Source organism: Apteryx mantelli, chromosome 9 (assembly GCF_036417845.1).
Source record: "Apteryx mantelli isolate bAptMan1 chromosome 9, bAptMan1.hap1, whole genome shotgun sequence".
Taxonomy (NCBI): Eukaryota; Metazoa; Chordata; class Aves; order Apterygiformes; family Apterygidae; genus Apteryx; species Apteryx mantelli.
The window spans coordinates 32,356,867-32,369,926 of NC_089986.1; the positions used below are offsets into that span (position 1 = coordinate 32,356,867).

The 13,060-nt window shown below is 49.1% G+C and overlaps 1 protein-coding gene across 1 annotated transcript; it reads left to right on the plus strand.

Moving 5' to 3' along the window:
- The first annotated feature begins 4,219 nt into the window (after positions 1 to 4,219).
- On the plus strand, positions 4,220 to 7,646 carry TM4SF19 (transmembrane 4 L six family member 19). The gene is made up of 4 exons (XM_013952478.2): positions 4,220 to 4,396; positions 5,385 to 5,462; positions 6,387 to 6,571; positions 7,448 to 7,646. Exons 1-4 carry the CDS (start codon positions 4,220 to 4,222, stop codon positions 7,644 to 7,646), a joined length of 639 nt encoding a protein of 212 aa, XP_013807932.1.
- The last annotated feature ends 5,414 nt before the right edge of the window (positions 7,647 to 13,060 follow it).

Consider the following 13,060-nt stretch of genomic DNA (forward strand, 5'->3'; position numbering starts at 1 on the left):
GCAAGAATATTGTGTGTTTCCCTGCATTTATATGGACAGTATATTCCTTTCGTGAAGGAGAAGCACTCAGCAGACTGAGGCTCTTTTTCTGTTGACAGGAGCTTGATGCTTGTGAGGCTTAATATTCTCACAGTGCCAAACAATAAATGCAGTAACTCTGGCACTTGAATGGCATGGACACTTGCAGCTGTGGTGAGGAAGTATGGTCTTAGCAGTACTCGCCTGGTCCTTCTGCTTGGGCTCACCAGCTCATTGACCTTGGGGTCCACTGTTCAAGGACAACTAGGCTCCACTCGAGTAAGAGGTTTGTGCTTTGGTGTCTAAGATTCATTCTCCATGCTGGACTTGTATCAGCTTCCTGACTATGAGAACAGGGCACTGTGGAGTGGAGATCACTCATGTTTTCTTGCAAGTCACTTGGTTGATACTTTCCCCCTGCTGGGGCATGATGTGGTTAGGGAGCAGGTTCTATATTGCTCATTCTGCATGGGCTTCCACATTCATTTGCGTTCTCACTTAGTTCCCCCAGAGAGACAGCTTTCTTGCTTAGAGAAGGAAATCAGATGCAACGCTGATGGCAGAGGCTGCCTTATTCAGAAAAGACAGTCATTCTTCCTTTCAGGCTCTCTGCTGTGTGGGAGAGGTGAGGCGTATGACTGACGCAGTGGGTGGAGAATGAGCAGGACCTCAGAGCAGATGAGGAAGACATGGAGCACATGCTAGGACATTATAAATAGCCACCTATTGGTGATGCCTCTGCACGTTATCCGAGGAAAATCAGCAAGTCACTCCGAGAGCCTGTCTGTGGGGAAGACATTGCCAGCTTTGCATAGCCAACTTCCTCCTGCATTGCTCCCTCTCATTCCTCCCAGGTAAGCCAGGAAAGCAGAAGGACAGATTCCCTGGGTTTCAGTTAAATCCTTTTGCTTTTGACTAGCTGTGGAGGCACGCTGGTAGGAAAGGCATCTTCTTCTTTTGAGTCTCCTAACAGAGACTGGTTCAGTTGCACTTTTTTCTTCCCTTATAGGGGATTTTGTCTGTCTCTAGTGCCTGAGGTAGAAGAAACCGTTTAACATAGAACTTGCTCCTTGTTCAAGGGGAGTGCTGGAGGGGCAGCAAGCCAAAGAGAGCTTCCTGATAGAAGGAGACCTACTGCCTTCCTCAGAGGTCCTGCAGACATCCTGCTGTATAGATAGCCAGGAAGCCATGCGGCTGCATTGCAATCTGCTGCATCACGGTTGCTCTGTGGCTGGAAGGGTTGGCTGGTTATTTTTATGGTATTTCTGTGCTGCCTGTGGCCATGGAGCAAGGGAGGAGGGTTCCCCAAGAAGAAGGCAGTATTGGAGGGGATGGAGAGTCCTGGCGGAGGACAGGAAAAGCCTGCTCTATGAGCTCCAGAGGAGCAAGAGTTATTCTGGAAGGTCCTCCAAAATAGCAGCCCCTAGACTGTGGATGGGACTACAGTAAGGGTGAGAGGCCCTAAATTCCTTGTAACCAAGGCAGACAGAAAGTGGGAGGGAAGGTATGAAGCTGAAGCCGTCTCTCCAGGATAGGTGGCAGAGCTGGGGTCCACATTGGGATTCCCAGGCTTACATCCTCTCCACTCTGCATTGCAGTTACAGCAGCAGAACCATTACAACAGCTTTGTAATCCTGTTTGTACATGCTGAGCTCTTGCAGGATCCTGAATAGCCTGCTGGGGTCGGCAGGCTCCCCTGGGTGAGGGCACTAACCGTATTCCCAGGGAGCAGCAGCACGGCAGTGTGATGTTGCTCTCCTTGAGCTCAGCTCTGGCAGGACTCGATGCCTCCCTGAACAGGAGGCTTTGCCAGCAGCAAGGGATTCCAGCATTAGTGGAGGCAGCAGAACCGGATGGGCAGGCTTCTGAATGAGCCAGGTGGGTGTGTGCAGGTGTTATTCAGGGGAACCCACCTGGGGATGCTGAATCCCACTCATTAAAAATGTGGCTTGCCTGCAAAGTTGCCCTCAGATAGAAGTGTACCATTGCTGCCATTTCCACTTAGGAGTAAATGCTCTGAGGTTAGCCAAGTGAACTGCTACTCCCCATGCCAAATCTTTAATGTACGTAGCAGTGCACAGTGCCTCTGGGTTGGTACTACCCAACCTCTCTGGCAGTATGTGGGCTGGATGTGCAGCCTGAGCTGCTCTTCTCCATTACTAATCCTGCTTGTGCCATGCATGAGTATTTGTGAGACAGCTCTTATGGTGGAAACAAACATGCAGTTTCTGTTCCTCTAAATCCAGAGCAACTCTGAAATAAATTAGCCAACATGTGGAGTAACTTCACATTCATGACATTTGTGCAAAGTAGGTTAGAAGCCACCACTAAAGGGGAGAACAGCATAAAATCAACAAAATCTGAGACAAAAACAAATGTCACCTGCACAGGGTAGAAGAAACCTGGAGAATCTTCCACATAACCTTGCCTCAAGTGGCATCTTCTGGCAAATGAGTTTGCTTGTTAGTTTAACTCTGGGCCTTTTGCTTTGCATCTCAATGAACTGGTATAAAGCCAAGTAGATTCAAGACAGTAGCAAGATGGCAGTACAGGTGGTTTAAAGTGGTCCCAAAGTTACTTAAGGACATCCCCCCTCTTGGTAAGTAAAGTAGCTAATTTTACAGAGGAATGACAAGGTATCATGTGGAGCTGGCTAAAGATCATCTAGGTGAACTGATAACTTATTAAAATAGCAGAAGAGTTGAATGTCTTGCCCAATGATACACGGTTACCTTTCCTTAATTAACTTTAATTAGTTTCAACATATTCAAACCTACAGTAGGACCAGTCCTCTAACAAACATGCCTTCAACTGCACAGCTAGGAGAGAATTTCTATTTGATTCAGTTAGCATTTGGTGTATTTCTAGCAACTGGAGATCTATCAGATGGAGTGCTGCTATCTTGCTAGCTTGATTATGATTATTAATTAATATAGTGGCAACATCATCTCCCATTAACCTATGGATGGCCTTTTACAAATGGGCTAAGAGAGAGTCTTGTCCCTGGGGTCTTTGTCTAATTTATTTGTTTCTTTTCTGGCTTCCTCCTGTCCATTGTAAACGCTTAAAGAAACCAAAAACCTCATCTTGGTTTGACTTCATGTTTTTTGCTGCAGTAATTATTGGTGCTTTTTTCTGCTGGTTGTGTAGGTTTCAAGGACAGTTAGATGCAGGTATTTGCCTTTGTCTTAAAACATGTCATCCTTTTAGCAAAATATTAGTGGTTGTTTCTTGTCTAAATTTGGGCTTCTACTTCTACAATAAAATAAGTCAACCTTAAGAACACAGTTGAATGGCAGTTGATTGATGTTAATAGATATAGTGCAATGAAGAGAACTGGTATCTCTTCATAAAGTTATTTAGATGTCCTCTTCCTTGCACTTTATTGATGTCTCTGCTTTGTCTTCAGCAATCTCCTTTTTGCTTTTAAAAATCTTTGCATAATAACAAATATAACCCTGGTCATTGAGCAGGAAGAGGTTATTTTGGCTGCCTTGAATATTTTCTTCGCTATACATGAGAAGTTGTGTCCCATATCAGACAGACATACCTCAGCTGCAGTATGGGAAAAGTACATTTCCATTTGAAATTACTCTCAAATAAGGGCAGTGCCTGAGCACCTGTACTGGAGACTGGCCCCTGCTAGCTCAACTTCCCTGGGGATGTTAGCAGATGGGTGTTAGAAGGTAGTTCCCTCTCCCCTTGCTCTCTCTTGGTCTCCTTGAAAGATTATTGCCCAAAAGGTGTTCATAAAATGCCCATGAACCATGTGGGGCAAAGGGGAAATAAACAGCTCCTCCATGTTGGAGCAGGCATGAGTGTGAACGGTGAGGAATAGAAAGGAAATGCATGGAGTTCATTTTTTCACTGTCAGGACTTCCACGCCAATTCTGGTGCCTCCTGAGTCAGTCCTCATGCATTCAGAGCTAAAAATGCCAGGCATTTGCAGTGGGGTAGGCTTCGATCTAAAGGCCAGCTGAGGCAATAACCAATACACTCCTGTCCATTCATGGTTTTGAAATGGGCCCTAGATGGTGCACAGAGCTGGGGAGCAGCAGGGCAGCCAGGCCTGCAAGCAAAGGGGCACGCAGTCATTCCATGTGGCTGGCACGGGCTGGCTGTGCTTGCAGCTGGAGCGTTGCAGGGCCGCAGGCGGATCATTCCTTTTTTCCTCTCCCCACTGCCCCCGTGCAGGGTGGCCATGTGTGTAGGGAAGTGTACTCGGATTGTGGGCCCCTGCCTCTTGACACTGGGCATGCTCTCCATCGTGGCCAACATCCTCCTCCTCTTTCCTGGCTGGGCATGGAAGTATCTGGCAGACGGGCACATCACCAAGCAGGCTAAGGCGGTGCCAGGCATCTGGGGAGGAGGAATAACTGTAAGTAGTGTGGTTTTCACGTTCCCTGTGTGAATGTGTGTGTGTGTTCAAGAGCCTTTACCCCAGGGGCTTGCAATCCAGTTACCATAGTGCCTCGTACATGCCAGGGTCTGGCTTCCAATCCTAGCCCCAGACTTTCCTTGCCCAGATGGGCCAACAAACCACTCTGTGCCTCAGTTTCCTGCCAAAAATAATGGGGAGAAGATCTTGCCCTGAGCCCAAGAAGTGCTGGCTGGGGTTATCCAGCCTTCAGGAAAAAAGGGAAAAATTATACCTCAGATTTACAAGATTATCGGAACAACAATTGTGCTGAAGTAACTGGCCTTTCTTGAATGCTCCTGTTCACTTGTGTGCAGATTGGAGTGAATCCCTTCAGCAGCTGTCAGATACACTCTCCGTGACTGTTGTTGCAGCGTGTCCCTTGTAAAGGTGTTGGGAGCCCTACTTCCTTGCCGCGTCCCAGGTGTCTGGATTTGGCTGCTGTCAGCGCAGCATGCTGGGCTAGTGGGACCTTTGTGCTGCCCCGAAGCCAGGGGAGCGAGGGACCCACATCCCTTTGTGTCTCAAGGCAAAGTGACGTGCATGGCTTTCTGCCAAAGCCCTGGTGATGGGACTGGGATTCAACTTCCATACAGAAAAACCGCTGGTTTTGTGCTCCCACCAAGAGGGAGTTGGTGGCTCCCTCCCAAATGCGGGCCACACTGGCACACTATGGGGTTGGTTTTGCTTCGTTTGCTCCATTAAGCACCAAAACCCTTGTCCCAGTAGCAAGATATGCCCCAGCACTGGACTGTTTCAGATAGATAGATATGAAATGAGAGGAGTGTCCCCCCAGCTCTCCGGAGTGCCATGTCCTTTACACCGGGACTGTAACAGCACACAGTGCATGAGGCGAAGGCAAGGTGGCAAGGCTTGGATTTCAAAATGGGGGAGGAAGGGCCAGAGCAGGCTGTCCCATTTGTTCTGAGTCGCTTCTTCCTTCTTGCAGGTCCTACTGGCAGCAACTCACATCACAGCCGTGGGGTGGCGATGCGCTGGCTGCTCCGACTGCGGCACCCGTCGGAACGTAAGGCAACGCTGCGGCCGGCTGCGGCACAGTGGGCAGCAGGCCTGCCAGCCTGTGTGCCCCTTCCCCAGCCCTCCAGCGAAGCAGGGCTCTGCTCCGCCAGCACCTGGCGTGGCTGACCTCACCGTGCAGCGCCAGAGCTGTCCCAGGCGCTTTGCGGGGCAGCAGGAAGGAAAGCTGCCAGTTGATATGGCTGCCTGCGCTGGGAGGTTGAGAGGACAGAATTGCTCTGCCCTGGGGACAGGAAGGCTGGAAGCGTGTGTCCGAGGCAAATTAAATAGCAGCTCTGTGCCCCAGATGCCCACAGACAGCTTTAAGCTCTTAGCTAGGAGTCTGGCAGCGCAGCATGGATGGGGCAACTGTGCCCATGTGCTCCCTGAGCCTTCTCCTGCCCAGCCATATGCAAAAGTCCTCGTGCAATGTTTATTAAGCAAGTCTCCTGGATCAGTCCTGCCCCCAAAGGTTAGGGCAGCTGCCAGCATGGCTCCAGAAGCAAAGGGTATGTGGGCATTGAACAAGTACCTTTGTGAACCTTTCCTCATCAGCCTGCTCACTAGCAGGTTCCCTCACCTTGCTGTGTCCTCTGCCAACTTTTGTCGGACTCTCTGAATAACCCAACTTTGGATTTGTGCTAAACATCACATCCATGGGGCTTGTGCCTCTTTGGGTGTAGTTCTGGCAGAAAGGGGAGTTTTCCTCCCTTAGTTCTTTAAGCAAACTTCACAGATTTTGCATGGCCTACCCTTTCCTCAACTGCATTTTCAAATCCACCTGTCTAAAGAGTACAGAACAGGTGGTTTCAAGACAGGGCTAGATCAAGTATTTTGATTTTTTAGGATTTACATCCACCCACCCCCACCTAGCTTATCCACTGGGCACTCTCACCTTCCAGAGTAGACTTGAGACAGAGTGTTTGCCCTGCAGGCGTTCCTCTCCGTCGTGCTATCGAAGCTGGCTCTGCTGGGCTCTGCTGCCTGCTTCGTCATGTCTGGGGTGGGCCTGACCAATGGACCCCTCTGCCTGTACAACACCTCCATCCATGAGCATGGCCACGGCCCCCGCTGGGGTTACCCTTTCTTGGACCCGAACAGTCAGACTTTTGACACCAGGTAACACAGATGGGATTAAATTGTTGCGATAAAGCCAGCCCTGATCCTGTGATCTCAGTGTCTCCACCTTGCATAGGGGAAACCTAATGATTCTGTTGCTAATTAAATCAGGGTTATGGCAAGCAGGACTGGTGGGCTTACATGAGGGGCTGCAGTCTGGGATGAATTTGAGATTAAAGTCACTGGTCCTATTTCCTGTCTTGTTTTCACAGTCTGCTAAGGCAGGTGGCCTTTTCCCCACAAAAGGACTGGTCTCTACCTGTTCAGGTTTTTTTCCATAGATAGAGGGAAGTATTTCTCTAACTCAGACAATGTGAACTCTAGAGAGCCTAATTTTGTTTATGGCAAACATAGCATAAGATGTCTCCATCTTTTAGATTTTTTTTTAAATGATGTTTTTCATCCAATCACTCTGCTGACCCCGTTTATGACTGGTGGTATCAGCACAGTGGAGAGGATGATGGAGAGAAAGAGGGGCTGAGGATGGGAAATGCCCAAGGCAGGTCTGAGACTGACAGAAATGTAATATGAAGCTACCCTTTAGTGAAATTGTAATCTGAACAAAGGCTATAAGAATGCCAGTGGAGTGTCTTGACACCTTTGGTCACCTATTTAACTGAAATAGATTATGACCTTTTTGGAGAAAATAGTCCTTGTTAAATATGAAGTGCCCAACCTTCGGTGAAGGAGTGGAAGTTTTCAGTACACCTCCAAGACTCTGAAAATGTCCTTCCAAAATGGCAAGGCAGATTAGATGAGATTCCTGACTTTTGGGAGGCTAGTTTCAGAAGCTGCCTTTGCCAAATACAGAAATAAAGCTAGAGCCAGTGTTTAAGACAGCCTTTGCAGCTGACCTTCTCCAACTGTCCTGCGCAGGATCTCCATACAGACTAAAAATTATCTGTATGACTGGAGTCTCTGGAGCACCTGCCTGGAGCCTGTGGGCATCGTAACCTGGAACGTCTGCTTGTTCTCCATCCTGCTGCTCATCAGCGCTGCTGAGATGGTGCTGGCCTCTCTTCAGATCATCAATGGCTGCTTTGGGTGCCTCTGTGGCTTTTGTGATGGGAAATAGGTAATTTTACTTCCTATCATTTCCCATGTGCTGCTTTTTCCTGCTCTAAAGTGTCAGGATGGTGTGATGAAACTACCTCATTTGAAGTTGCGGCAGTAGGTGAAGGAGAGGAGCAAGCAAGTGTCCAGATGAGCCTTGCTTGTGAAGCGTGAGCCTGGACACGGACCCACTGTCACTCCACAGCACTATGAGTTGCAGCTTGTGTTTGAACACAGCACTCACCACCGGAAAATCAGGTTGTCCTGTATCTCCCTGCTTATTATTGCCTTGGCTGATGCTCTCATGTATGCTCCCCCGCACATTGCCCAGCATGAAGAACCAACACTGGAGGATTTCTCCCCCCATATCCTTTCTGAGCTCCTTGACCAGTGGCAAGTGCTAGGGCAGAGACACAGAAACATGGCAAGCACCACAGTGCAGAGTTGTATGAGGAAACCAGGATTTGTCTAAACCAGGGTGTAAACCCAGGGAGAGCTTAAGTCTGTGCTAGTCTGGCTGTGGCCATCCAAAAGGTGTTAGGCCATGCAGAGCTCAGGCTGCTCACACCACCTTGCCGACTTCACAGTAGACTTTGCCCTTTTGGACCTTTTGCTCTAGGAAACAAACAACTGTAAGGAGGTTTTAAGGGACTAAATCACGCATTACTCTTTGCTCACTGGTGTGGTGATGCTCACTGCACCTCATACTTTTGTTGCACTACTTTTTTTGTGAGGAGAACCGAGTCTTACACTGCCACATGGGTACTGAAGGCTAAACTGACCTCAGACTGCCAGTAGCTGATCCCTGCAAAGAAGGGAGTCAGCGAGCTGGTAATGCTGTTTCAATGGCATCACTGCCACCAAGCCACTTGTGGATAGCCTGAAGAGGCAGGAATGGTTGTGTTCTCATTTGCATTGCAGTGCATCAGTGCAACCTGTGTGCAAATGTCTGTCTGAGGGCTTGGACAGGCATGATTTGCACAGGGAGAGGGCAAAGTCTGCTCCTTCTGCTTACATCAGTCTGGAGGAGTTACTGCTTTTAGAGACAAATGCAAGAAGGACAGACTCCTCTATGGAAGACAACTACCTCTATGGTAGGACTCTCTATGGACAACTACCTAAGTCTGGAAAGGAATTAAATATCAAAGATATGTGTGTGTGGCACATTGTTGGACTTTGGTGTGCAAAGGATTCTCCCAGTGCATTCTCTCTGGGTTTTATCTCTTTTTCCTACTTGGAGCAAATGAATTCAGGTACTGGCAGCAAACTGACCTTGGAAATCAGCCTCGTGGGCTCATGAGTCATGGAAAGAGGAGAAGCGGCTCTGGAAGGGATGTGCGACGCCAGACTTGACTTGCTGTGAGTAGGGAGGAAGTGACACAGCTTGGGAAGCAGCAATCTCTCTCTTACTCATCTTGCTACATTTTCCACTTGCACAACATGGGTAACATCTGACTGCAAAATGTGATACAGTAGTATTTATAGAGATAATATATGGAGGCTTAACTTATTTTCATTAATAAATCTGCATTTAGGGCAATTTGCTTTGGTATTTTCATCTTCACTGTGGAACAGCTCAGGCCAGGGATTGCAGCACTGCTGGGGAGAGATGAAGGAAACCAGAGGTGCCAACCTGGGCTCCAGTTCCCAGTGTAGCCAAGGGGGGGTGCTGAGGGACTTGAATGAAGGCATGCTGGGTGAGAAGACGCTGGACCTCAAGTGTATCCCCCCAAAACACATGCACACACATGCATCCATACACACATTTTGGCAGTCTGCAAGAACTGGCATTCCCAAGGCCCAGAGCCCACTGGGCAGTCACTGCTGGTTGATCAGATGCTGGCTGAACAGGGGCATGGCTATACATGTGTAACTGCAGCTGAGACTGTAAAAATATCTGGTTAATGGCCATTTGAATAAACAGGTAGTGACTGGGGAAGGAGGACAGGGAGGGGAACCCAGCCAGCATCATCCCTCTGAATCGACTGCTCTTCAGTCCATCAAAGGTGAATGATTAAGCTGGGGGGGGCCTGTTGAAAAACCCACCGAGATGACCCAACAGAAGAAACTCACTGCCCAGTGTACTGTGCAAGCTAAGGGGGATGGCTGCACAGTAGGGTACAGGATTCATGATTGGGCATGTGGTGCGGAGGGATTTTGGGGACTGGAGAAGAGACTTGTGGGATCAGACGAGGCTAATTGGGGGATGTTTAGGGAAAGGGCCAAGGGATTGAGGTGGACTGGAGAGGAACAAGCGCGGGAAAATGGAGGGCAGGGGGGGTGATAAGAGGGGCCAGCTGCATGTATGCAGACTACTGGACAGTGTGCTTGTGTGGCCAAGCCCTGTGCCTGCTCACCAAAGGCTGTCCTGTTCTCTCGTTAAATCCTATTTCTACCTATTTTCTGTGCAAGTGTGTTCTCAGTTCTCTGTGCATGTTGGAATCTGGTAGCAAGCATCAGGCTGGATTGGCCAGCAGGTAGGCTGAGAGGACTGGGAGCTGGGTCCTGGAGAGACTGAGGGTTCTAGAGAGATGGAAGGCCTGGGAGCTGGGAATCGGTGAGACCAAGGGTCTGAAATTTTTGAGAACGAGGGTCTGGAAGTCAGATGTTAGAGAAACCCATGAAGAGACTTAGCCTTAGAAAGGAGGTCAGCTTTCTGTGCTGGCTGTGCTTATAAAGCTATAAAGGCACTGTCCTCCTGTCTGCGTTAATCTGCGTGGGTGGTGTGTGTGTGTGTGTGTGTGTGTGTGTGTGTGTGTGTGTGTGTACATGCACCTGCACATGCACACTGGGAATTTGGGCTCAGCCTCACTGTTGTCTGGGCCTGGCAATGGGGTGAAGGAGCAGCCGCTCATCCTGGCTGATGCAGGACAGGGGGAATACCGCGGGTCTTTCAGCCCCTGGACTTGGCCACCCTTAGCAGGACTCACAGCCTGCTGCGGCTGCTGGGCGCACTGCATCAACTTTGGGTAACAGAGCTTTTCTAAAGGGCCTCTGACATCTCTGCAAGAAGACATTTTCAAAATTTCCTGCTCCTCTTTTAGAGCTTTGACATGACATTTAGCAGATAGGTGGGCTGGATGCAGCAGTCTCCTTCCCCACCAACCAGGGAGGGAGGGGAGAAGAAAATCACTGCCATCTAAGAGAAAGGCTGAGGCCACGACTGCCCCATCTGTCTTCAAAAGTTTGGTGTCTCTCCAGGAGAAGAGGGAGTGCTCTGAGTTTGTGCCCAGCGTTTCCTAGTTGTAGCAGGAGGCACAAGCCTGTCCTTATGCCTCCTGTGCTTCTCAAGGACAAGAGATCCCCTTGCCCTCAACCCTGCCCAAACTTTAAACTTTTTTCCAGTGCTGACTGAGGGGGACTTCACACTCCTTCTTGATGCTGCAGTCTGGATAAGAGCAGCAGGTATGATAGGGATGTGCATGCAAACACTGCATGTGAACAGAGAGCCCAAAACTGTCTGTGCAGATAGGATTTTTGCCCAGAAACTGATGAAGTTAAGAAGAAAGTAACAATGACGGAGCTAGCTTAAAACAGCTGTCAGCCAGACTAAGCAAGAACCGGGAGATTGCCAAGAGATTTTTCAGAAAAGAAGGAGTCAGCTTGAAAAGAAGAATAAAAACAGGAGCATAAATATTTATTGCTGTGGGAAGAGAGCCCTCAGAAGTGGAAATGGGAACAGAGCAGCAGTTGAGCTAGGTGTGATGCAGCCAGAAGTGGCCCCGTGGTTTTCGGTAACACTTTGTAACCCTGAGGTTACGAATGGTGCCTTCGTTATGGAGAAAAAAATTAATTTTATTGTCTTGCTGCTCAGTTTGCAAAGCCTCATACTTGGAGGGTACATCCTGAGTCTCGGTGTGCTTGGAGCCAAAAACAAGGTCTTTCCGTAGTACGCTCCTTCTACTGTAAAATGCTGTCCCTGAATCTAAAGCAGTTACACAAAGCAGGTTTGCCTTAGGGAAAAATAGATTAAACTAGTTTTATTAACATCATTTTCACTGTACCTGCTTCCAGGGCCCAGGCTCTTCTTCTTGCCCTCCCTCAAGGTAATGGCAATTCATTACGCTGTAGCAAACCTCTACCACTAAGTGCTAGCGCTTCACCTGAGGAGCTCAAGGCTAGGACTGAAGCAGGGGCTGACAACTACACATTGCTCTGCTTTACCTGGGTCTTCAAAAGAAGAGTTTCACCTTTGAGAAACTGGCCCATAGCACCATATGATGAACAGCTGTGGTTGCAGGTAAGATTTCAGGCAAGTATCAGTCTACCCAGTGCAAACCTGATGCTCCAGCAGCTCAGGCCATCCACGAATCTGCCCTTTCTTTCCCTCTGCTTGTTTCCAGCTACTGCCACTCTGTTTTACCCAACAAAGACATGAGCAGGGCTGGACCCTGCCCATGCCACAGGCAAATCACTGAGCCATTGAGCAGGCTTTGGGATGGAGATAAATCAACAGGACATGGAAAATGATTGGGCACAACATGAAAAACTGCCAGATGACAAATAACAAAAGTTACAGATGATAGTGCCATGAAGGATGGCTGGATCTCATAGGCAGTGAAGGTGGAGTGATGTGAGAGATGGCTAAGCAGCATGGATGGAGGATGGCCAAGCTGCATGGATGGAGGGTAGCATTGGGGAACCTTTGAGGGAGCACAACCTTGCAAGGCCACCAGCAGTTAGGGAACTGTATCTGTAATACCAGGTGAAGATGAGATCTAGGTAATGGTATCAGAAACAGCAACTGTGGATATGGACCTAAAATTGGAATCAATAGGGAATAAGTCATTAGGGACAGGTTGTTTATTTGGAGGGAGGCTGGATGGCAAAAAGGGAGGTAGAAGGGCAAAGAGAAGGAGGGCCAAGACATGGGAAAAAGGGATAATAAGGTAATAATATCTGTGCCTGCTCCAGGCCTGATAGCATCAGCAGCCACCCGCTGCTTCACAACCGGGGATTTCCTTCCCACTTACAGAAGGGCCCTTTGTTCACCTGCTGTTTTTTTCAGCAGGTCTGGCCAGCTTGCACTTTCATTGAGTGTGGGTGGCCCTGGGGTGGGACAGAGCCTCCTGCTGCCACCAGTCTCCTCTATGCAGGGAAAATGGTCAGCTACCACCTCTGCTAGGGCTGAGCATCCCTCCCCTCCCAGCCAGGCCACAGCCCCTCTTGCAGGCCTGGGAAGGCCTGGGGCATGCGGCCAGCACTGTGCTGGCATGCAGGCATTCCCCAGGGACACCCAGCTTTGCAACACCAGCCCTGCTTCATCGCCCGCAGAGTCAGATGGAGGGATGTGGCATGCACCTTTGGGAGCTGGTTGAAAATGGGAGTGATTCCTGAGGTGCTGCTGACACAGGGTCCCCATTAACAGCTAGCACTTGGGGTTTTCCCCGACCTCACTTTAGCACTGGAGAAAGGCCCAAAGTGCAGTGACATCCT

Bases quoted from the DNA above. Each gene is read 5' to 3' on its own strand.
- TM4SF19 (XM_013952478.2), top strand. From the start codon at position 4,220: ATGTGTGTAGGGAAGTGTACTCGGATTGTGGGCCCCTGCCTCTTGACA. The intron at 4,397-5,384 runs GTAAGTAGTGTG...TCCTTCTTGCAG, and splicing joins TCTGGGGAGGAGGAATAACT to GTCCTACTGGCAGCAACTCA. The intron at 5,463-6,386 runs GTAAGGCAACGC...TTTGCCCTGCAG, and splicing joins ACTGCGGCACCCGTCGGAAC to GCGTTCCTCTCCGTCGTGCT.